Source organism: Temnothorax nylanderi, unplaced genomic scaffold (genome assembly GCF_030848795.1).
Source record: "Temnothorax nylanderi isolate EJ_2023f unplaced genomic scaffold, tnyl_v1.0 TNYL_tig0186_pilon, whole genome shotgun sequence".
NCBI classification, from domain to species: Eukaryota; Metazoa; Arthropoda; class Insecta; order Hymenoptera; family Formicidae; genus Temnothorax; species Temnothorax nylanderi.
In genome coordinates, this window is record NW_027249248.1 from 77,727 (window position 1) to 105,078 (window position 27,352).

A 27,352-nucleotide genomic window follows, 5' to 3' on the forward strand; every position below is an offset into this window, starting at 1 on the left:
AGATCAGATCAATGTAAATTAAATAATAATATTTCTTTTTTAATATCACGTATCTCCTATATCACTGTACAGTTAATAAATAATTAATATAAATAAATTATAAATGAAATGCATATAATTTAATCTAATCTAAAACTATTTTTTATTTTTTTAGAACCATTTGTGAAAATACGTCCCAAAAAATCAATTAATTAATCATTAATCAATCAGTTAATTTATAATAATATATTGCTTATTATTATATTGTCTACATGAAAAAGGTTCGCATAAACATAACGTATAAACAATCTGTGTAGATGTAATCTTGTTTACGACACAACCCTGACGTAAACTGTAGATTTTTACTGACAGTATATGATATCAGCCAAAATTAATTGTTAGCGCATGGAAATAAAGAAGTAATTCGAAAGCACTCGGAGCTCGGACGATCACAAATCGACAACGCGAGAAAATAGGACAGAGAATAATATATTTGTCTTCTTCTATTGTCTGAAGCACACAGAAGCACAGTTCTGAAGTAACCGGAGCGCCGCGCCGAGCGCATATGTACATATACGACGTATGCGTGATTCTTCTATGTGTGCGTATCCGTATCCCCTCTAAACGCAGGCGCCGCAAGGCTCCAAAGTGCTCAAAAGTGCTCCAACACAGCTGCTTTGATGCGATTCCGGCATCGCTGAGTGGCGTGGCCAGTAAGCCGCCGGTCAGTTTTTGGCGTTGTTTCACAGTCATTGTGTGATTCATATGATTCCTCCAACGACTATTTCATTTTTCGCCGACTCTGACCATATCGATCCCAGTATTGGGATCAGGTGCCATTTTCTCTTCCATGAGAACAAGAAGACCATCTTTTGCGGTTGAGTGCCAGAGCACGTTGTCTTGTGTTTTATCGTTATTTTTTGCAATTGGTTCTTTGTGACATTGAGATCTCATGCAATTTGCATAGAAAAATTTGATGACGTACAAGAAAGAGTGAAATATTTTAATCATTTTTGTAAATGCACTGTAAATAAGGTTACAAGAGATTTGCAATCATGGTATTACAAAGCAGTAAGTATACAGTATAATGTGTTATTGCAACGTAGTGTGCAGTCAGAAAATTAATGTAAATGTTTAACGTAATTACTTATAATTAAATACAGAAAAAATCTTCGGTCGAGGCTTCTGGATCTTGGTAGCCTAATAATAATGGTTTTGTGTGAATTTTCTATGCTCTTTCCGACTCAACAAACTGCATGTCAATTATTTGTCTGTCTTAAAACACAGGTTTTTATCGGAAATCCACACTACTTAAGTTGATAATCGATTTAACTTTTAGTGTTAATAACCATCCTTTTTTTAAACCATAAAAGTTACATTGATTATTGATTAAGTATGTGAATTTAGTGTTTGAACGAAAAACTATGTTTCAAGATCGACAAATAATCAGCGCACAGTTTGTTGAGATGGAAGAAATATACAAAATTCACATAAAAATATTATTATTAGACTACCGAAATCCAACCTGATCAAAAATGACACTTCTCTATATTTAATTGTAAGATACATATTGATGCAATTTAATTTATTATTGGTTAATTACTTATATTGGAATGTAACACATCTATGTCTTTTCAGAGTTTGTAAATCAGAGCAAGGAGGAGCGTATGGTGATAACAATTGGCGAAATTATACAAGAGTTATTAAAGGCACATAATGAAAATCGAGACGTTGATCTAAATAAATTGAAGACGAGAATTTCTTCAAAGTATGGCCTGGACTCTTCTCCAAGATTGGTTGACATTATCGCAGCAGTACCTAGTTACGCTAGGAACATGCTTCTGCCGAAATTGAAGGCTAAGCCTATCAGGACTGCTAGTGGGGTTAGCTTAACTTGCATCATTGTCAATCATTGTATACCGATTATCTTTATGATATAGAAAAAAAAAGCAATATAATTATTGCAGATTGCTGTTGTAGCAGTAATGTGCAAACCACACAGATGTCCACATATTAATATGACGGGAAATATCTGTGTTTATTGCCCCGGCGGCCCAGATTCTGACTTCGAATATTCAACACAATCGTATACAGGATACGAACCCACGTCGATGAGAGCTATACGCGCGAGATATGATCCTTTTTTACAAACAAGACATCGGATTGAACAGGTAAAGCAAATGCTGCTATGGTTATGTGTCATATAATTTCCAATCATCTTTCAGTCTTTGTAAAATGATCATGTATATATGTTACACTTTTAGTTAAAACAATTGGGCCACAATGTCGACAAAGTCGAATTTATTGTTATGGGCGGTACTTTTATGTCATTACCAGATGACTATAGAGATTATTTTATACGGAACCTACACGACGCGCTGTCTGGTCATACAAGCAGTAATGTTGACGAAGCGGTGAAGTACTCGGAACGTAGTACTACCAAGTGTATTGGTATCACCATTGAAACTCGGCCTGATTATTGTCTTAAGAAGCATCTCTCGGATATGCTACGTTATGGGTAAGTTCGCTTTTAATACAATGTCTGAGATTAGGTAACCACTTGCAATAAAAATAAATGAAATTGATAGATGCACACGTTTGGAAGTCGGTGTACAATCGATATACGAAGATGTGGCGCGGGATACTAATAGAGGGCATACAGTACGTGCCGTATGTGAGAGTTTTCAATTGGCAAAAGATGCCGGATTCAAGGTGATAGCTCACATGATGCCGAATTTGCCGAATGTCGACTTGGAACGAGATATCGCCCAGTTTATAGTAATGTCGCTGCATGTGTACACAACAATGTTAACTTATACAATAATTTCTTGTTAATACTTATACTTTTGTATCGATTTTTAGGAATTCTTCAAGAATCCTGCGTTTCGAGCGGATGGACTAAAAATTTATCCAACATTGGTTATACGTGGCACCGGCTTATACGAATTATGGCAAACTGGGAGATATAAGAGTTACGAGCCCAGTGTATTAGTCGATTTTATAGCTCATATTCTAGCTTTGATACCACCATGGACCCGCGTTTATCGCGTACAACGTGATATACCAATGCCATTAGTGAGGTATAAATTTAACATTAGATAGCACAAGCGAATAATACGCTTATGTTAGATAACAATACATATATTTTTTCATGTAAAAATTATAGTTCTGGTGTAAAACACGGGAATTTGCGTGAATTGGCTCTAGAAAGAATGAAGGATATGGGCACAGAGTGCCGTGATGTTAGAACACGCGAAGTAGGAATTCAAGAAATACATCAGAAAGTACAACCCTATGAAGTTGAACTTATACGACGTGATTACGTAGCCAATGAGGGATGGGAGACATTTTTGTCATACGAAGATCCCTTGCAGGACATTCTAATTGGCCTGCTTAGATTAAGAAAATGTTCTACCAGCACATTCAGGTATAATTTTCACATTTTGATTGCTGTTTATATCATATCTACTACTATATCACATGATGTAACATGTCTTGATATTTAGAACATAAATTCTTTAGTAACGTAAATATCAATTAAAATAAAAATAGGTTCCCGAAACAGGTCGCCATTCACAAACCTTAATTTTCCAATCAACTTATGAAAAGTTTACATGGAATGAGGACCGGGACTTACAAATTGATCAACCATGCGCAGCCATGCATTATCCCGATATCTTTAAATGAATGTATGCTCTTCTTGTAGGCCGGAATTAAAAGAAAAAACTTCTATAGTAAGAGAGCTTCATGTTTATGGCAGCGTAGTACCTATTAGTGCTCGTGATCCTACAAAATTTCAACACCAAGGGTTCGGTATTTTATTAATGGAAGAAGCTGAACGAATCGCAAAAGAGGAACATAAATCTGATAAAATTTCCGTAATTTCAGGTATGTGGTGTAACGCTTTTACAACTTTCGTATTCGCGTTTGCATTAATTATTGGATTAAACTGATCAAAGGTTTAAAAATTCATACTAACAAACTATTTTTTTGCAGGCGTTGGTACACGTAATTATTACAGAAAATTGGGTTATGAACTTGACGGTCCATACATGTCTAAAATGCTTATATAACTAAGAAAGTAAGTTTTCAGAGAGAGAAAAAGACAATAAATAATATATGTAAATAAATAAATAATGAAACTAATGCAATATTAAAAATAAACGAGTTTAAACTGTAATAAAAAAAACATAGTTTTATTTACTGTAATAATATAATAAGATTTTATAAATCTTAAATTAAAAGAGTTTAACGATAGAAAATTTTATATTACTATAGCAAATAATTAATTTTAATTAACAGTTTATTATTTTTAAAAAGGCAGATGGCTAGCTATATGCAATTGTAGTTAAGTACCATTTTACTTAAATATTAGGTGCTATTATTCTTATAATATAAAAAAATGTTTGTAATTCTTAAAATAATTGTAGCCCTAACTCAGAGATGTTTCAATATCAATAGAAAGTACTATTAACTTCGCGTCATTAATTTAATTGTGTGCGTTTAGATACACACACATGTACATTTTACATAAAAAATCATAGAATTTTATTGTATTACACAAAAGTTTATATACGTATGTATACATCACGCACATATGTGAACGTATAGCTCTTGACATGTGTGAAATATGCAAAATTAGGGCTGCGTTTCCTTTTGACGCTTCCAGCGCTATAAGCATCATTCTGTCTTCGCTGCACATCGAATATCAAGATGGAGTGATGCTTTTAGCGCTGAAAGCGTAAAAAAGAACGCAGCCTAGAAGACGCCATGTTCTTATTGTTCGCCATTCAAATATCGGGAAAGATGATCGCTATATGTACAAAGCTATAATACAAAAAGCTTGTGTCGTTTTATGCATCAGCGATGTCGTACGTATATATAATAATAAAAGGATTAGCATTGCATTATACTGACTATAAAGCGATCCAGCGATGATAGTACATCCGTCGCGACATCGGCGAGAATGGACGCGCAGGGGATCCATTCCAGACACAACGAAAGCAGATTGTCGATATACTAACCGATATTGAAATTACAATGCTCTCGATACATTACGATAAACATTGCACTTCGCGGAAGACACTCGCAATAATTTTTGCACACCGGACTCTTTCACACGGTAATAATCGCGAAAGATATGGATAACGGAGCGATTTTCGAATGCGACCCCGCAGTTGCCGCGGCGCGTTCAGTAACCGACCGTGATTTAAAATCTCTATACTGAACAGTGCAATCCCGCGTTTTTCAAAATGGCGGCCGTACGGTAAACGCATATCTCGCAGTAACGTCCCGCAAATTAAATTTTTACTTCATTTCAAATTTTTTTTCAGAATTAATCCTCATTTATTAATTATCTTACTCTTTATAACCTTTTGCCTTTGTCTCGATCTTAATAACGTACCTTTATTATAGTTCTACTTATCTATAACTGAACTATGAAGGTATCAAGTATAACTCGGACATCGCAATCGCCTTTCGCCGAAACTTAAGGAGGTTCTACAGATAATCGGATGTATCTAAAAATTGGAAAAAAAAACTTCATGGACGTATAAATTGAGATGCGAGAAAAGTGCTCGAAAAATTTTAGCATCGGTTATCGTGTAAAAATTTGCAAAAATGAATTTTGAAATCACAATTTTTAACATGAGCTCTTATGGCAGGGTTCCTGGAGACAGGAAACGAGATATTAATTATATGAAGGCGGCCTACCCCAGAGATTCAAAAAACGGAGCTCTTACAGATCGTAATCTAAACTTTTCAGAAATATCGAAAAAAACAAGGGTTATCGTGTAAAATTTTGTGATATTGGCTATTGAAACAGGCCATATCACAGTTCACGTAGCGTGCTTCGATTAACCCGCGCGGAAAATGTACAGCCAGTACAGCACCACAGCATGACAGCACCTCAAGCTTAAGCACCTAAAGCGGGGAGCACACACTTCTGCACAACGCATAATGCGTAAGCATAAGAAATATGATTGGTCCATACACATGTGCATAAAGAAATAGACCAATCAGTTTTCTTATGCTTACGTATACGTCGAGGAATGGGTGTTGGTGTTGAAACGAGACCACTCGCTATCCGACAAGCAGGCACAGGATTCGACGCAAAATTCGCGCCGAAATATATGGAACCAGAAAGAAATATGCCGCATCATCTCCCCAGTCATCGTAGACCTCAGAAGCCCGTGGAAAATGGATATTTAAAAGGTATACAGAAATTTGTTTATCTTGCATATTTAGTCTGTGTAGTATTTTGGTTTTATTCGTATTTAGAGATTTAATATAATTATATTCAGTTGTGTGTATTTCGTACAGATTGAATATACATATAGAGAAAGTGTGGGATACTCTAAACCTTTTTAAAGATAACTTGAAAACTATTATAGATAACTGAATTTAGTTTGTACTGAGTTGTAGTCCAAATGTTCATTATAAAGTGTAACAAATTTCGTTTATTTATATTAAGTGTAAATGTTATATCAATTTTTTCGAAGGTAAATTTTGGAAAGGTAATGTTGGATATGTCTGGGTAATCTTGGATATATCTCAGCGAGTTAGAAGGAGAAGGGAGTATACCCGTGTGTACCCGGGTGACGTTTCCGAACGCAGCCCTGGTAATGCGAAACATCTTATTAATCTTGCAAAAAATTTTTTCACGTATTTTAATGCATATTAGTGATTAAATAGTCTATAATAATTATTGTATTTATTATATAATAATATATTACAAACTCTAATTTTGTGGAATAGGATACACATATTTGATATACGGATATAGAGTTACATACGCATACATAAATTATGTATTCCTTCTGTATACCTTGTATGTACTATTTTTCTAGGGACTGCACAGGCAGGTACATCGCCACGTGCACATCCAAGATTTGAAGCGACCATCGAAGAGTTCGTTGGAATACGATCCAGCTCAACCGGCTCTGGAGGAACGTTGAGTCACGCTCTTCCAAGCGGAATCAGAGACGATACAACCATTCGCATCGATTCCAGCAGAACGAGACAAACTGCGAACCGCGAATTGGGATGACCCAGCGATCCAACGACGGGTGATTGAGCGATCCACCAACTAGGCGAAACAAGCATGACTGACCACGCTGCCACCGCCGAAGCCTACACATCTATTAGATATGTAGATGTACTAACATATCTACATATTTGTATTAATTATTTGAATATTATAAATTTATTAGATAATATAAAATATTTACAGAAGCATCAACAAATACGATGTTAAATATTATGATTTCCTTGGAAGACTAATTACTAGATAAAAAAACGATAATTTTTTAAGTATGTTTATATATAAAAACGTCTTATAAAAATAAGTTTTGCTACTTATGAAACTTTTACTACTTATTGCAAAATACATCATTATTGAAAAGAAAGAAAAAAGATCTAAATATACAGATATCGTTGACATATATCAACAACGTCACCAAGGAAATCTCAAATTCGAAAGAAATTAAAGCACTCTGAAAGAAAAGTAAAAAAATGAAGAAAGATAATGCGGAAGTAGATATAAATTTAGTAGATATGACAGAAGATAAATTCTTTCCAATACCAAATAACACCACAACTAAATGAGAAATTGCTTTTGGTCGGCTGAAAAATAAGCTGAAGTTTTGATGTTTGTAGTTTAGAGCATTTTGATCAAAAGTCTCAATGTGCACAACTTTCGAAAATAGACTGTTTCAGTGATATTGACCCTAGAGCGTATGTATCCGATTGATGATACAGCAAAAGTTTCCTTACATTTCGAAAGTGTATTAAATGTTTATTTGTGTGTGATATTTTCATATACAAGAATATATCTATGTATAGATGTTCGGGATTCAGCGTGTGGCAGTGTAGACGTCGTTTCACGGGAATTCTTTGAAAAATTCAGGAATTTTTTTCTTGACGCCAAAAACGAGGAGAGAAAAAAAGCTCCGTCATTCCGAAGACAATATAATATAGTTAATGACCATATTTTTTTTTTGTTTCAGACCACCCACATGTCAGAAACCATGTACACCGTCTGACCACCTCTAAAAAACATGGTTGCGCGCGAAGGTGTGCCTCATCGCCATATTGAAATTTGTTTACCCCAAAAAATTTGTACATGTTCTTGAAACCCTAATAAAGATAATGCAAAAAAAATCATTCATGTATCACCGATATTTTGTCTGAAATTAATTCCTGAAAATTCGCTTGTTTTTTTGCTCTCCAGGGTAGACTAACCCCTTAACTATTACGTATTTAAAAACAGTACTTTGAGAATGATAATAAAACAATATGAAATTCAGACAGCTGTTGAAAACAATATTTCTGTTAATATGGAAATAGATAATTATGAATATTGCAATATGCCAAACAACTGAAGAAAATGCATTTACGTATATTTGTGGATATTTATTAAAACGCTGTTTTTTGTAAAACATACGTGTAAATTACTTTTAGAAAAAAATAGCGATTTAAGTACTTTAAAATTATTTAGCTACTTCGAAGCATATAGGACGGTATTCATAGTCGGTTCTTATATTTAAGACCATCTTAAGTACAATCTTAAGATGTCATTAACCAATCACAGAGCCGTATTAGCATCTTAAGATATTACTTAAGACGGTCTTGAAATAAGATTATGAATACCGGCCATAGTAATACAGAAAATATATTCAGCCATTTGCATATTCCGAGTTCTCTGTTTCTACAGTATATTAAAGAAATACATACAAAATTTTTCGAATTTTTTATTATTAAGTAACCTAATCTAACGTAGTTTAATTAAATTTTATATTAGGATCCATTTATTTTATACTGTAAAATTTATCGACCGAGATTTCAAAGAACAAAGAAAATGTAATAAAATAATGTTAATTCTGTAACACAATTAAAAATTTATTAGTTTTTATAATATGAAGCTTGTTAACTATATAATTACGTATTATGATTTATATAATTAATTACAAATATGCGTGTAAGTTAGATAATAATTAACTAAAAATATGCATGTTAACCAATTATGCATATACCTACATACTTAACTAGAAGTATGCATGTAACTGGTAGTATATAGTATAAGAAATCTTGTTTATTTTTAATTTATATTTTTTTTAACAAGTAAAGTATCATCGAAATTAATATTACTACTCAGTATTGTATTTGCATTTATTAAAATAAATACACTGATTTATCAGTGTGTAATTTATCGATTACATATCAATTTAAAATGTATTTCTATATTTTAAAATAAAAAAAATTGGTATTTTTTTACTTACATGTGTTGAATTATTTTTGCTTTAAATATTGAATGAATTAATTGAATTGAATTAATGTAAATTATTTCTTATGATTATATTTATAATGATAATAATATTAATAAAATTATATTATAAAATTATATCAATGTATTTGATATAAAATGAATTATATATAAGATAGAACTATAAATAGCAAGTCTATTCAAGCATTATCAAGACATTTGGCACACATATTTAGACAATAACAATTGTTGAACAGTTTTATATTATTCAAATCACTCGCATATTAACGACACGGCAGATGGTTATTCCAAAGTTCAAAGACATGAAAAATTTTGTAACGCAAATGTTAAGTAATGACAAAGAGTCTAATTTAAGTTTATTAAAAAAAGAAGAAAATATCAACTGAGGAATATAATCAGGTCGTAGAAATCGATTCAAAATCTCACATATCGATAGATGTATGTTCACCTGAAGAACATCAAATCTGCTATTTAGAGAATTCCATTAATATTCTTCTCGCTTTTAGTAATATATTGAGTAATATAATAATATATTTAAGTATAATATACATACAATTAGTAATATATTTAGTAATAAATTAAGTAATATATTTAGTAATATTAGTAATATTAAAATGAATATAGCAAAGCATCCTTTTATCAAATAAAGTCAAACATTTTAATGTTTTATATTATAGGAACCAAAACAGTGAAATGTTATTTGCATGACAGAATTATAGGCAAAGGAGATTTTTGGGAACGTAATCTAGAAGATTCTTACGTGTAAGTACTGAAAGCAGCGGTTAATTCAACCAACAGAATCTTTAGCGGTTTCAATATTATCGTCACTTGATATTATAGCGAAGGTTCGCTTTGCCATCTAATTGCAAGAATCGTTGTGACGAACGTAAGCCGTAATAAATATCCGACATCAGATAAAGATGAGCGTATTCTTTGAAGTCAAATGTAAGACGATATATCATTGGAAGCAAGTAGCGATTGGAGCCTGGAGCGTGTCATATCGGATATCGACCACCACTTCCTCGCGATTTTGTTGAGCAACAATATACGCAAAGTATGATATATATATATATATATATATATATATATATATAGGTACGTTATATATAAATATAAAATAAATTAAATAAGAGTAAAAGAAACACTATATGTATTGTATATACTATATTTTTTCCCCAACAGTAAATTTTAATTATTATTATGCAAATTTAAATATTTATATGCTAAACTTAATTTTTTAAATATAAAAAATAGTAAATCTTTGCAGTATAACGATAACGTCTCCGATTTATTTGAAATTTACGTATTTTGTGTATTTTGGATCGAAAAAAGGATTCTAAGAAGGAAAATCGTTGCTCATGTTCCGTTTGTTTATAATTAATACTTAAAATATCACGATGTCAATATAAAATAAGAAAATAATAATTTATGAATATTATCCGTTTTATATTAATGCGCATGCGCTATACAATGATTTATTTAAAGTAAAGTGCAATTAAAATAATTAAATGATGTAATTATTAAAATATATAAGGCACTAGACTATATTGCGCATGCATGTGCATTAATATAAAACGGAGAGTATGTTCATAAATTATTATATTTTCTTACTTATACTGACACATCATGATATTTTAGTATTAATTATAAACAAACGGAAAACACGAGCGACGATTTTCCTTCTCAGAATTTTTTCTATGACCCAATTACTCAAAATACACAAACTATGAAAATTTCAAAAGAATCGGAGAGGGTGCCGTTATACTGCAGATTTGCTTGTAAACCATACTTGTAAATATATCAAAATCTGGTAGGAAGAGAATTAATAAATTACAAATTAATAAATATAACGTCGTGCATCGCATCGAGAGAATCGAGATACTCGATACCACTCGATACTCGAGACATAGCTATAGCTCGAGAGAGAAGGAGACAGCAGGATTGCGTTCGGAAACGACGGAAACGTCACCCGGGTACACACGGGTATACTCCCTTCTCCTTCTAACTCGCTGAGATAGAAAGAGAAGGGCACTCGGGTGACGTTTCCGAACGCAGCCCAGATCATATGTCTGTCCTTCTCTACCTCTCAACGATTGCCACGATGCGAACGTGGCGAGCGTACACGAATGGGCGCGTTCAGCAGGCCGCTCAGTAGCAGTCGAACGTGATTGGCTCTTACTTTTAGAACCAACCAATCAACGCAGAGTGTTGATAAGACGAACTCAACAGTTGTGTCTGCTAAACGCGGCCAATGTGATCTTCGCTTTGATGCGCGTTTTCGCGAAATCCCTATCACTTGCCGGTACAATCGGGTACAACGTAGACGGTCGACGACAGACGTCATGGTCATAGCGTGCGGACGAGTCGTGAGCGTCGTGAGGCATTCGTATAATCATTCTGGCATTTCATCTGCAACCGCGCGCATTACGTACGTGAGTTAGTAAGGTGTAAAAGTAATTGTGAATAAGCAATTAAATAATAAAAGTTATACTTGGCCGGGAACAGTCACAGCGAGCGAACGTGAGTCTTAACCGATAGAGGCAGTGTCCCGCGAGTCCTGCGACAGCGCGTACGCGTATAGTAACGTTGAAAGAACTTTTGAGTGACGCTATTACGTGTCTTACAATACGTTAATTGAAACGCGAATTTACTTCGCAATTAAATTCAATATATATCTTCGTGTGGACGTATCGCGAGGCGTTTTTTCTAACGTCCTGGCACTTATACCCATAGGCGGCAGGCGCGTACGTGTAACGCGTGGTAACGCCGGTAACGCGTATGAATCTCGTATAAGGACCAATAAGGACGTTCGAAGTCGTGACTGTGATTTAGAACAAAGAAAGATCACTTGTCGGGAAAAACAATTGGTACCAAGATATTTTACAACGTGTTGTGTTAGTTTAGTTGTTACCAGCCGACTTGTTTAATTACTCACGGGTGTTCGTTACGATTACGTGTTTTGATACGCGATATTGCGAACTGCACTTTCGATGAGTTTAACGCGAGACGTTATACGAGACGGTTGAGTGTTGAGTGTTCGTGTACGAAGTGTGGCGATTGTATGACGAGTGAGAGGATAGAAATAACTCAATACTTTTTTAATTGAGTACGGTGTACAGGCCGTTCGAACCTCTCTTCCTTTCGCACCGCCCTGCTATTCCGGGTGTCGTTAATATTTGAAACTGAATTAATAACAGTTCTCTGTTGCGTGAAATAACTACCTTCTGTGGAGACTACTTACCTATTACTGATGTAAACAATCGATATTCGTACGGGAGACCGATCTGTTGGAACGAGCAGCAGCCGAGAGCCGAGACGTCGGTACCTGTAACAAAGGAAGGAAAGATTATCAACCAGAGGAATCCTTGGCGGTGAAATCAAGTGGCAACCATAACGAGTGAATTATTGTTTATTATTTAGAGCGTCTATTTTTCACAACTTTAGCTTAAAAAAAACTTGAATAACAACTAAAATTTATGTTGCGAAAAATAGAAAACGAATTTTACATCTCTCAGCATATTGCAAGCTAATAGAACATTGCTGGCAAACCTGTTCTTTTATGCCTTTGATCTGCCTGCGTTTGATCCTTTTTCACATCACTTCCAATATTATCTAAAAACATATTAGAATAGCTTATTTTACACATATGCCAAGATATTTATTTTTGCCATATTAAATAAATTTTGTCATTCTGTTGTTGGAATAACTATCTTATTGTTAGAAGGACGTTCATAGAGAGGGGGACGGACACAAAAAAACTTATTTTTACCAGCCAAAACTTTTGTCACCTACTTTTAAATCTAAAGAATTTTTAAGAAAATCCAAAAAATATGGAGAAACAAGCAAGAGAATTTTATCTCCAAGTTCTAATTGAACTCGAAAAGGCAGTATCAGAGGATAATATTATTGATAGCTTAAAAAACTTGAGCAATTTAATTGACTCCATAAGTAACGTAGAAAATAAAAAAACTTCGAGAGATTATTCTGATAATGCTAGCAATCCTCTTGAAAGCACTAATTTAGTTATCTTAGCTTGTAAGAATAATAAAGTAAAAATTCTAGAGTATCTATTTGACAGTGATAATAGAATTCTGAATAACCTGTCTGTTGTTACTGGAAGAAACACTATACTACCAGATGATGAAGATGAAATGTGCCATAATGCGTTTTATTACGCTATACGTTCATGCAATGCTGAGCTTCTTGATACACTCATTAGTAAATGGCCAGGTAATTATTTTGCTGTTAATTTAGGCGAATTGGATGAAATTCTTTCCAGAGCTTATGAAGAATTAAAGTTAAAAGATGTACCATTGTCAGACAAAATGGAAATTTTTGTTGAAAATAAGTTAGTAAACCTCCGTTTCTTCTCTAATAATACTTCTCGACGAGATCAGAATGTGAAAAGTTGTCTTAATAACATCAGAGAACGGATTGAATTAATACTTCAAAACATTAACTTGTTAAAGACAGATTACTCAAACACGGAAAAAGTAGATAAAAGGATTTTATTTGTAACAAAATTTCTCGCACAAAATATTCACATATTAAAGCGACAGTTGAGATCAACCTATGATAGATTACCTTGGGAAGAAATGGAGTTTTGTTTAGTCAGTTTTATTTCTTCTCACACAAAACGGCAAGAAATTAATCTATTTTATAATGCTACATTGAATAAAAGCAAAATACTAAATCACTTGGAAAATTTTGCAAAAAAACTTGAAGACGAAAAAGATAGTATAGAAAGTGTGAATATTGGTAAATTCGCTGATTTTCCGAAGTTAAAACGCGAGAAAGTTGTTGCCGAAATTATTAGCAGTTATCCTCAATTTGAAGAGTTGTATGACGATTATCAACAAATTAGGGATATCCATTCTTTAATGAAAATAAGTGATTATATAAAGTTGGCGTTATCGGCTGATCCTAAAGAAAGGGAAGGACAGTTAATTATTACAAGGGTTTTACAGGTTATCGGTGAGCATTTAAAGAACACTTTAGAATCCCCCAAGTTATCTAATACTACAAGTGAGCTTTTGCTATTATCATTACCAAAAAATACAAGAGAAGTAGTTATAGATTTACGTAATTCGCTATCGCATGCTTATTCACTTTCCAAGAGAACGGAAATTGAGGAAAATACAGATGCCAGTTTTTTTACTGGTGTTCAAAATGATACTAAAAGAATCGATAATGTAATTACTGATATTCTTTACAATAACAAAATTAAAATGACCAAAATGCTGCTAAAAAGAATTGCTGATAGTGAAAGCTTAGGTGAGATAAAAGAAATTGCTGAACTATTTAGTAATGTTAAATTGGATGAAATAATATCGGAAAATTTTAAAATGATGGAACACGTGAAGCTTGAAAAACTCATTAAAGAATTAAGCGACAATGTAACTGACAAGACGAATTATGAAAAAAAGTTGTTTAAAAAAATTAATAACATAATCAATTGTGCGGAATCTCAATCAGAAAATACCAGAACTGATTATGTTACAGGATTTAAATTATTAAAGAGCATAATTAGCTTTAGTGACACACTTAAGATTGATCACAATGTTATTAAAAGAATTAAATTTTGTGCTGATCGAATATTAAAGTGTATGACTCCAAAAATAGAGCTTCATAGCCTTAAAGAAATTGCTGAATTGTCAATTAAAATTTCTCATAGTGTTAGATTAAGAATACAAAATGATAAGGTCGATAAAGTAAACAAATTAATTTACGAAATTTTTTTCTATATTCGTGAATTTGGAATAAGTGACATTAAATGGATTAAAAAATTAAGAGAAAAATTGAATGAAAGAGGTTCGTTTATCTCTACATATAAACAAAGGAAGACTTACGATGTAACGGTACAAAACTATAATAACCAACTTGCACTAAAGCTATCTGAACTAAAAAGTATTTTAAGCAATAACGCATTGAGTGATCAATTAATAGAAAAATTATCTTTCTATAAGAGTGACAAAAAATTGCAAACACTAGTAGAAATGCTTGTTCTTGATATAATGTCAATTTTAGACAGCTCAAAACATAACTTGGAAAATAATCTACTTTTTTTAGACGATAACACTCCTTTATTAACTGGAAAATGTTTACGTAATCATTTAGCGCATGATAATGCCTTGGTTGACGTTTTATTATCTGATCCTTCAATAGCCATTGTTTTAAACGCTAAAAAACTTACTGAAGAAAATATAATGAAAAGCAAGAAAAAAATTGGCAAATTATTAAGTGATAATTCTTCCAAATTGAGAGAGAAATACGATCAAGACTTAGATACCATTACTAATCAGGAAAGAATGTTTGCTGCTTTGGAAGAAGAAAATCTAGAAAGTTTAAAGGATTGTCTGAAAAAAGGAGCAGATATTAATGCTAGAGATGTTAATTTATGGACCACGTTACATTTTGCTGCTAAGGGATCCAGTCTTGAAGTTATAAAATTTATTCTTGATCAAAATTTAAGCGTTGATGTGAAGGATATTAATGGTCAAAGCCCATTGCATGTTGCTGCTGCGCATGGAAGGAAAAACATTGTAGAGTTTTTTATAAAAGAAACAGGTTTATATGTTGCTGAACTAGATCAGAGTGGCAGAACACCACTACATGTTGCTGCTCAAAATGGTCACAAGGATACTACGGAAGTTTTATTAGAAAATGAAGCTAATGTTATTACCCAAGATAAATGTGGTCTTTCAGCTTTACACTATGCAATAAATAATAATCATAATATCGATGTGGTCAAGATTCTATTGAAAAAAGATGTGAACGTTGATATTAATGAAACTATGGGTGGCTTTACCCCGTTGCACGTAGCTGCAGAAAGAGGTCATCTAGAGTTAGTTCACTTCTTGCTTCAAAATAAGGCAAATGTTAATGCTAGAAATGATCAATATTTGACACCATTACATGTAGCAGCAACATACGGCCATCTGGAAGTAGTAAATGCTTTAATTCTAAAAGGAGTTGATATTAACGCTCGAGACATAAGTGGCTGTACACCATTACACTATGCAGTACAATACGGTCATGAGAACACAGCTAATATTCTATTGAAGCATGGAGCTAATGTTAACGCTGTTAACAAATTCTACAATAATACACCTTTGCACTATGCAGTAAAAGATGGACACGAGGGAATTGTTAGAGCTCTATTGAGAAATAAAGCCAACGCTAGTATTGCCACTGTTACAAATTTTACTCCACTGCATCTTGCTGCCCAGAATGGTCATCTAGGGATAGTTGTTACTCTACTTAAACATGGTGTTGATATTTGTGCTCAAGATCGATATAACGCTACATCATTATTTTATGCAGCAGAAAGTGGTCATGAGGAAGTTGCTAAACTTTTAATAAGAAAGGGAGCAGAAATTAATGTCAAAGCTAACAATAATATGACACCACTACATGTAGCTGCCCAGGAAGGTCACGAAGACGTTATTAATCTTCTAATAAAAAATAGAGCTGAGGTTGATGCAAAAACTTATGACGGTAGTACACCACTACATCTAGCTGCTCTGAAAGGCCACAAAGATATTATTGATATTCTAATAAAAAATAAAGCTGAAGTTGATGCTAAAACTCATGATGGTATCACACCATTGCATCTAGCTGCTCGAAACGGTCAAGGAGATGCTATTGTTTCTCTAATAAAAAATGAAGCTAAAGTCAATATTAGAGGTAATAATGGTATTACACCGTTACATGCAGCTGTTGTAGAAGGCCACAAAGATATTGTTAACCTTCTAATAAGAAATAAAGCCCAAGTCGATGCAAGAGGTTTTGCAGACATCACACCATTACATGCAGCCGTAGAAGTAGGTAATAAAGAAATCGTTGAGATTTTGGCAGCAAATGGAGCAAATGTTAATGTCAGAGGTAACAATATAACACCATTGCTTTCTGCTATAAAATATAATTATAAGGAAATCGTTGAAGTTCTTATAGCAAAAGGAGTTAATATTAATGGCGTTGAACCTTTGTCACTAGCAGTTCTTGCTGGTTACCGAGATATTGTAGAAATTTTGCTAGAAAACAAAGTTTACGTTAATATGAAAGATCCTGAAATTTCTGCACTACTGTGTTTAGCTGTAAGTAAAGGTCATAAGGATGTAGTAAAGGTTCTGATGGCAAGAGGCGCTGATGTTAATGACACAACTGTTAATAATATAACACCATTATATTCTGCAGCACATGAAGGTTATGAGGAAATTGTTGAGATTTTAATTGCAGGTGGAGCTAACGTTAATTTTAAATCAAACATAGGTATTACTCCATTACATATAGCAGCACTGAGTGGTCATGGTAAGGTTGTAAAAGTTTTACTAGATAATAAAGCAAATATTAATGTTAAGACAAATGACAATAAAACGCCTTTGGAAGTAGCGGCGGCATATGGTTATTTACAAGTAGTCAGAATGTTATTGCAATACAGGAAAATGGACATAAATGCTAAAGATGAAGATGGTTTTACGATATTGCACATTGCTTCACAAGAAGGCAGGTTAGAGGTGGTAAAATATCTTGTAGATGAGGGATCTGATATTAATGCTAAAAATACCTCTGGTTCAAAACCTATACATATTGCAGCTAGAGAAGGTTATAAAGATACTGTAGAGTTTTTCCTTAGTAAGGGATTAAATATTAATGAACGTGGTTTAGATAACCAGACATTGCTACACTATGCTGCAATGAAAGGTCATTTAGAAGTTGCAAAGTATTTGATAACACAAGGTGCTGATGTTAATGCTAAAGATGTTAATGGTTTAACTCCTGTGCATATTGCTGCTAATTTAGGTTATAAAGACGGTCTTGAAATTTTATTAAAACATGGCGCAGTTTATAACGCTGTTTACTACAAGTTTTATAAAACACCATTAGAAATGTCTAGTAACAAAGACGTTATCAATCTATTAACATTCACTGAGAAATTGTTTGAGGCTGTAAAACGTAATGGCTCTTCAGAAATTGAGAATTACATTAAAGCAGGGGCTGTCGTTAACGCTAAAAATGCTAAGGGAACATCATTACATTATGCTGCGTGGAAAGGCTATGATAGGATTGTCAATATTCTGTTACAAAATAAAGCTGATCCTAATGCAGTTGGTAATAAGGGATTTACCCCTCTACATTATGCTGCTAAGTTCTCTCACTTAAAAATTGTAAAGCTCTTATTATCTAACGGTGCAGTATATAATGCTGTTTCTGATAGTGGTAAAACACCATCAGATTTTACTGTAGATAAAAATATAACTAGCTTATTTAAATTACTGAGTGACTCATTTAAAAATATTAAAAATAATAATTCTCAAGTTGTTAATGATCTTAACAAGATAAACGATATTGATACAGTAAAAGCAGTAATGAATGCTTATAACAGAGAAAAGAAAACGTTAGTAGTTGCTGCAGTGCACAGTAACTTTTCAAAAGTCGAACAGTTGAAAGAGATATCACAAGGTGATGTATCCGCTCAGATTAATCTAGCTTTGGAGCTTTTTAATCAGGGCCATTATCAAAGAGCCTTAAGTATTTTCAAAAGAGCATATGAAAAAAGAAAAGAAATACTAGGATCAGATAATCCTGGCACTTTAGATTTTCAGACATACATAGGTAAAGTATCTTTCGCGCAAGGAGCTTATCAAGAAGCTTTAAATACATTTGAAGACATTTTCCAAAAACAGAAAGAAATACTGGGTTTGAATGATAAGAATACTTTAAGTACAAGAAGTATCATCGCTTTAGTGCTGCATAAGCAAGGAAGGAATGAAGAAGCTCTTAATATTTATAAAGAAGTTTGTAAGAAGCAAGAGGAAATACTAGGGCCAAATGATTTAGATACTTTAGATTCTTACTTTCACATGGCACTAGTATTAGATAAACAAGGAAATTACGAAGAAGCGTTAAATATCAATAGAACAGTTTTTGAAAAAAGAAAAGAAATATTAAGTGCAAATGACATGTCAGTTGTATTTGTTCAAAATAATATAGCAATGGTACTCGCTAACCAGGGTAAGCATGAAGAGGCACTGAAAATTTATAAAGAGGTTTTCGAGAAGAAGAAAGCGATTTTAGGTATTAATCATTCTAGTACTTCGAAAACGTTATTTAATATTGCTTCAAATCTCTTCAATCAAAAAAAATATCATGAAGCTTTGAAAACTTTTCAAGAGGTTATAAATATCCAGAAAAATGCTTTGGGAGCAAATCACCCTGAAACCTTAGATACTCAATACAACATGGCAACTGTACTTCTTTCTCAAGGCAAATTTATTGGTGCACTTAAAGTCTTCAGAGAATGTTTTCATCAAATCAAAGCTATTTTTGGACCAAATCATCCTACTGTTTTGGATATTTTAAATAAGATAGAAAAGATTAATGATATATTAAAGTATACTGGCAGCGATGCATCGGAAATTTTTCAGTGTATGCAGGAAGACATTAACATTGCTGCTAGTAATGGTGATATACAAGCTCTTCAACGCCTATTAAAAGATGGAGCTGATGCCAATGACAAAGACATTGATGGAAGAACACCGTTACATTACGCTGTTAGTAATGGACAGGCAGGTATTGTAAACATCTTACTAAGCAACAGAGCTGATGTTACTCAAACTACTAATAAAGGTAATACACCATTACACATTGCTACTTCTAAAGGTTACAAAGAAATTGTTGAAATTTTATCACAACATGTAAATCATGATAAATTAAACAATTTTATCAATGCTAAAACCGCTGCTAGCGGTGCTGCATCGCTTCACGTTGCAGCTAAGAATGGTTTTTTGGATGTTACCAAGTCCTTATTGAAGCGAGGTGCAATTTATAATATTAAAAATAATGAAGGTAAAACACCTCTTGATCTTTCTAAGGACCAAAATGTTAATGACTTACTGAAACTAGTTGAAGAATTGTTTAGAGATGCAAAAAATGGTAATGTTGAAGTAATCCGCAAATTAAAGGCGGTAAAACCTGATCAGTTTATAGTTGTAACAAATGCTCGTAATAATGAAGGATATACGTTATTACAAGTTGCTCTAGCTAATAGACACAAGAATGTTGCGAGTAAATTGTTAGAAATGCTAAAAAAGCCAGATGAAAATTAACAAATTGTTAATACAAAGAGAGGAGTTAAAAGCTTAAAACTTTAATTTATACGGTTGAAAAATTACATAACTTAAATTAATAATTTTAAAGAAATTGAGCATCGGTGGTTTGCTATAAAAATAGAGTGGATAAAATATTTCTACTTTTCATCATGCTGTTAATTCTGTTATTTTTTAATTATTTTGACTATTATGAGAAAGGCTACATACCACCATACTGCCTACACCTTAATAGTAACTTCATGTCCTTAGTCATGTAAGAATTTTTGTCAAATATAAGAATATAAGTTAAATATAAGTAATGACTGTGTTATGATAGGGCGGCAGTGTGGTCTAGTGGTAGAGCGCCAGACTCGTAATCTGAGGAACCAGGTTCGAGTCCACTAGAGCCATGTAACATGGAAAAGTTTTTTTTCCGAAGAAACTGCGCCCTCCGTGCAAGATAGGATCTTGTGCGGAAAAACTGAGCTCCGTCTTTCGGAAGAGACGTTAAACCGTTGGTCCAAAAGGAAATGGATGAGTGGGATAGGGTTGGGTACGTCCCTTCAAAAAACGCCGTAAGATACTAGACTGTGAACCCTACGGGGATATATACAGTAAATAATAGTTTACGAGTTTACGACTGTGTTATGATAGGCGTTCAAAAAATTTAAAAATTTTAAGTGTGATAACATTTTTATTTGGAATAGTTGAAACTGAAATAGATGAATAAAAACTTATTAATTTTTTATTTGCTATCAGATTACGTTCTGTCTAATACATGTACTTTTCAGATCACGTTTTCTTATTTCTTGTATTTTAATTTTTTAAAAAGTGTAACTTTTGTAGCGCTTTGCTTTTCTCTTTTTCAAAGTATTTTTTTTACTATTTTTAATTTTTAGTGTAGTTGGCCATAATGGTTTTATTAATTTTTGTTATTGCTTCATTTTTTATTGCGCTTTTTTAAATTGTGCATTATATAATCAAAATTTGATTCTCCCGTTTTTACTGAAAGTGTCAGCTGTCTTTTTTTATTTCGCGGTGTGTGATAAAAAATTATGCATATCTTTCATCTCCAGCGTGTGCATGCCTATGCCATGGATATTATAGTGAACTTGCGATTGTAGTGTATCGTAATTGATAACGTGTAAGAATATCAGGATCACGAGAGGCAACATCTGTTGCAATCATGATTTGATTGCGATCACGATGAAAAGAATTGATTACCCTTTCACGTTTGTGCTGTCTTAAATCATAGTGCCAAAACGCTAAAATTGTCTTTGCACAATTTGTTAGCCAACTGCTTTGCTCTACTTGCTTTGTTTTGGTAAGAATAGTTATTGATCGTTTACGCTAATATAATTCGACTGATGTAATGTTTGCCATATTTTTCTGGTTCTGATGCATAAATAATTTCTTGCTTGATTTTTGTAGTAACTTTATAGGGGAGACCGGGGCTAAGCCGACACTATTTTTTCAAAGGCAATTTTAATATTTAATTAAAATTTTTAGGCAAATTCAATGGTACATATTTAAAGAGTGTTTCTTCAGGTACAAAATTGATTCAGGAAGTTTTGCTGTACGTCGCTTTGTTTTGCCGCCAGGAAAGGAAAAGTGACGCGAAGACAAATTTTTCGAATTGAAAAATGCCGGGGCAAACTCGACACCCCGCCGGGGCAAACTCAACACTTTGTCTGATCGACACAATTTGATCTGGAACTTATTTTTACTGTCTGAAAATGAAATACATTGTTTATTGTGTATTTAAAAAGTACAAAATTCGGAATAAAGTAGCTAGAACAATCATTTAAAATAATGAAAACAAAAATTGTTGAACTTTCAATTATCTTCATCTAAACTCATGTCTGAAAAACAATTAATGCAGGTAAACTCGCAATCGGACGTGCGCATACATTGTCATGAGCCATACGGCTGCATGACAAGCATCGTTTGTTACTGGAAGCCGACGAAACGGCGTGGTGTTGACTTTGCCCCGGACGTCGTTTTTCACTTTTGTCACTTCAAAACATGAAAATTTTGAAAATATGCAAAAACGATTATCGGATTCATATAGAGCATCAAATTTCCCATCAAAATCACTTACCGGTAGATTCGCAAGAGTAAAGCTCGATGAAAGAGTAGACATTTTCGAGAGATCAGAAAAATTACTTTTCACTATCAAAAACGCTTATGTCGCGTTAAAAATTACACTATAACTCAGAATGTTACCAAATTCCGTTGATAATACTGGCACATAAAGACGCATTTACAGTAGGAAAGGCAAGTTTCTACGATAGATTTAAATTGGCAAAAAGCCTAGTGTCAAGTTTGCCCCGTTGTCGGCTTAGCCCCGGTCTCCCCTACTTAATAGAAACACGTTCTGATTGGTTATGGTATTTTTCAGCAAGTTTAACTATATCACCAGGAAGAGTCATAGATAATATGAAGGTTTATCGTATTTTAAGAAGATATTTCATAATTTAAATTTGAATTTCAAAGTTTATGTCGAACATACTATTTGCTTCATCAAACACGAGAGAATTGAGATTGTGAGCAAAGACTTACGTTAAATATGATCTATATAGGGTGTCTCTTTTTTAACATCTGTGAGCTCACACACGCACACACACACACACACACAAAACAGTAGCAGCAGAGAGGGTTTGGAGTCAAAAAATGCTACGGGAGTGACGAATCGTCGGGTCCTTATCTCTGCTGTGACGCACACACACACGCACACCCACGCGCGCGCGCGCGCGCGCGCACACACACGCACACACACACACACACACAAAATCCAATCCAAATCACACAAATAAAATCCAATTTTATACTACTCTGTTTTTTACAACGCATGAGCCAATTTGTTACCGTACATCCAAATATATATTTGCACGATGTCCGGAAAACATGGACCCGAACACTGCATTTACCGTTCTGGTGTACCCGCCGGAAAACCTGCCGCACACGGACTGCCAAAAGTTATGAGTTAGATATACAATTGAGGTTGCCATTTTGATAAGAAAAATCTACTTGTGTTTTTGGAGAGGCTTGAAGAACTAAAAGCCAGATTTCAATATACCGAACCGCAATTACTAATAGGACTTCCCAAGTTGCTTCACGGAGAAGCACTCATATAGTGTCGCAATAACCGGCACAGCTGGCAAGAATGGGAGAATTTTGCCACGATTTTCTCGAATACTACCTACCGCAATGATTTTTCACTCTCAGTTCATATGCGAGATCCAGGTCAGGCCAGGTTACAGCTGCTGGACAAATCTTATCACAAATTCGCCATCAATATTATCGTTATGTAGCGTCGGGTACCGGATTCTTGGAGGAAGAGAGTCGACATGCTATACAACAATGTGCATCCGAGATATAAATTATACATTTAACAGGCGACCATGAGGCGAGCGAAAGACATGTTCCGCCGCACCGAAGAGTTCGAGTACATAGAAGCATTAGAAGCACAAAGCAAGGCCCACCATACGACAACGCAGAAAGCACCAGTTGCCACAACTGCCCATGTTGCCAACAATCAGAGCATACGTGCTTCGATTGCCGGCGAATCCCGCGTTGGTTTTGCGCCCGGCAAAGATAGCATATTAACAAAGGAATTCCACCGGCTGCGAGGAAATGCCACTCGGGCCAAGGAAAAAGCGATCGTACCTCGGTTCTTCGAGCCTGAAAAAAGACATTGGTCGGAAGAAGAACGTCTGCAGCAATTCCTGCGAGTAGAATTTCTGAAATTCGAAGAAGTCCGAGAGCCCACAGACTGGTTGCAACATGTCATCCAAGTTAAGATGAACGTGCTGATTAAACAGCAGTACCGCTCTTGCCGCGTTTGAACACGAGACATGTCTGGCTCCAAAATGTGCAGGACCGTTTCATGATGTGGATCGAAATACAGACACTCCGCCGAGCCACTGCAATAAACGTCGTAAAGTGCATTTTCGGAGTTATATTACATGCCTCGAAGAGATCCTCACAGATAACTGTACGCATCTACGGTCCCGACAATTTGCCGATCTGCTACGAGAATTCAGGATACATGAACCAGCATACGCCCTGCATTGTATTCCGGTCGAACCAATTGCACTATCAACACCATGATCATAATATGTCCAGAAAAAACTATATAAGTCCTGGGACGAACGATTGTCCGAGTTGTAGTTAGCCTATAATACTGCGGTGCACGATGTCACCGGCTACACGCCCGCCTTCCTCAGTCACGGGGATGAATTGAGATGCCTGGGGGGAAAACACCAAAACCGGGACCGCTACACAACGTCCGCCATGGATTGGAAGAGGCGTACGAGTTAACAAAGATTCAGTTAACCTGCGCTATAATTTGCTGGCGAGATTTGCAGCCTCACATCGAGGAATGAGTGTTGAAACGAGGCCACTCGCTGTCCGACGAGCAGGCACAGGATTCGATGCAAAACTCGCGTCGAAATATATGGAGTCAGAAAGAAATACGCCGCATTATCTCCCCGGTCATCGTAGACCTCAGAAGCCCGTACAGAAAATGGATATTTAAAAGGTATACAGAAATTTGTTTATCTTGTATATTTAGTCTGTGTAGTATTTTGGTTTTATCCGTATTTAGAGATTCAATATGAGTATATTATTCAGTCATGTGTATTTCGTACACAGATTAAATATACACATAGAGGAAGTGTGGGATACTCTAAGCCCCTGAAAACTAATATTAAGCGTTGTCTACAATGGCAGCAGGAGTAGTGGATTAAGATTATAAGACATCAGAGTAAGTTGTTTTCCTGTCTAATAGGGCATAAAGTAAAGCCGTAAACGAAATGGTTGAATCTCATTTCCTACAGTCTACTTAACCGTTTCACTTACGGCTTACTTTACGCCCTATTACACCGAAAAACCAACTTACTCTGACGTCTTAGAATCTTAATCCACTACTGCTGCTGCCATTGTAGATGACGCTTTATAGATAACTGAATTTAGTTTGTACTGAGTTGTAGTGTCAAATGTTTGTTATAACGTGTTTCTAACAAATTTTGTTTATTTATATTAAGTGTAATGTTATATCAATTTTTTCGAAGGTAAATTTTGGAAGGGTAATGTTGGATATGTCTGGTAATGCGGAACATCTTATTAATTTTGCAAAAAATGTGTCACATATTTTTATGCATATTAGTGATTAAATAGTCTAATAATTATTATATTTATTATATAATAATATATTACAAACTCTAATTTTATGAAATAGGATACACGGATATTTGATATACGAATATAGAACTATATACGCATACATAAAATATTATATGCTTTCTCTATACCTTATATGTACTATTTTTCTAGAGACTGCACAGGCAAGTAGTACATCGCCACGTGCACATCCAAGATGTAAAGCGGTCATCGAAGAGTTGTTGCGCGACAATCCGTTGGAATACGATCCAGCTCAACCGGCTGTGGAGGAACGTTGAGCCACGCTCATCCGAGCGGAATCAGGGACGACACAACCATCCGCGTCGATCCCAGCAGAACGAGACAAATTGCGAACCGCGAATTGGGATGATCCAGCGATTCAACGCCAGGTGATCGAGCGATCCGCCAACTAGGCGAAACAAGCGTGACTGATCACGCCGCCACCGTCTCGAGGCCACTGATGTAATATTGTATATGTAGATATATATATATTTATGCCTATTATTAAGCATATATATTTTTATAGTATTATAATAATATAATACTGTAAGAATAAAATAATTTATATATATGTATATATATGTATATATATGTATATATATACACATTCTTAAATTTTACCGTATTATCTTTACATGAACATTTTACAGCACATTATTGTATATTCCTTTAATGAGATAATTTATTTGAATTAGTTATTTGATTATTATAAATTTACTAGGTAATATAAAATATTTACGGAAGCAACAAATACGAATACAGATATTATGATTTCCTTGGAAGACTACTTATTAGATTAAAAAAACGATAATTTTTTAAGTATATTTATATATAAAAACGTCTTATATAAAAATAAGTTTTGCTACTTATGAAATGTTATAATTGCAAAGTACATTAAATTACATCAGTATTGAAAAGAAAGAAAAAAGATATGAACGTACAAATATCGTTGACATTATCAACAACGTCACCAAGGAAGTGTCAAATTCGACAGAAATTAAAGCAAGCTGTAAGAAAAGTAAGAAAATTATATTTCATATTGATGAAGAAAGATAATTCGGAAGTAGATATATATGGCAGTAGATATGTACATTTTTTCACGTGCAACAGCAAAGAACCCTGCAACTTAATGGGAAATTGCTTTCGGTCGGCTGAAAAATAGGCTGAAATTTTGATGTTTGTAGTTTAGAGCATTTTGATTAAAGGTCTCAATGGGCACAACTCTCGAAAATGGACTGTTTAAGTGATATTGATCCTAGAGCGTACGTATCCGATTGATGATACAACAAAAGTTTCCATACATTTCGAAATTGTATTAAATGTTTTTATATGTGTAATATTTTCCGATTTTTGAACACACGCTCCCACACACGCCCTCATGCACTTATACAAGAATATATCTATGTATAGATGTTCAGGATTCAACGTGCGGCAGAACTAGACGTCGTTCTACGGCTTTCAGGCGCCGCTGTCGTGCGAACTTCTCGGGCGCGACGACGTGGCGTCCGTCGTGTTTCCCCAGGCGCTACTCGCGCGCACATTCGCAAGCGCCGGCTTTATAGAAGCATAAGTTGGCCGCTTTGCTTTTTCGCACGGTCCAACATCGATAATGGCACTTCAATCTGTTCTTTTCAGAACACGTTTACTTGCACGTGAACAAGATTTTTGCAGCCTCCTTGGCTCAATTATACTCGGCTTACTCGGCACACACGCTTTATAAACTACTCACATGTCTTGAGCGCAAATACGTATGTACTTACGTGTCATCCATTATTTCATACTTATTTGCACCCGTTCATGTATATACATGTTTTTG

General features: G+C 34.4%; 2 protein-coding genes across 2 annotated transcripts; both read left to right on the forward strand.

Moving 5' to 3' along the window:
- The first annotated feature begins 604 nt into the window (after positions 1-604).
- Elp3 (elongator complex protein 3) lies at positions 605-4,168 on the forward strand. The gene is made up of 9 exons (XM_071716460.1): positions 605-1,050; positions 1,618-1,862; positions 1,947-2,150; positions 2,244-2,497; positions 2,568-2,757; positions 2,842-3,059; positions 3,146-3,406; positions 3,686-3,867; positions 3,976-4,168. Exons 1-9 carry the CDS (start codon positions 1,035-1,037, stop codon positions 4,050-4,052), a joined length of 1,647 nt encoding a protein of 548 aa, XP_071572561.1. The 5' UTR covers positions 605-1,034; the 3' UTR covers positions 4,053-4,168.
- A 7,456-nt stretch (positions 4,169-11,624) lies between these two features.
- LOC139778520 (uncharacterized) lies at positions 11,625-26,039 on the forward strand. The gene is made up of 2 exons (XM_071716470.1): positions 11,625-24,895; positions 25,690-26,039. The coding sequence occupies exon 1, from the start codon at positions 13,093-13,095 to the stop codon at positions 20,368-20,370; it is 7,278 nt and encodes a 2,425-aa protein (XP_071572571.1). The 5' UTR covers positions 11,625-13,092; the 3' UTR covers positions 20,371-24,895; positions 25,690-26,039.
- The last annotated feature ends 1,313 nt before the right edge of the window (positions 26,040-27,352 follow it).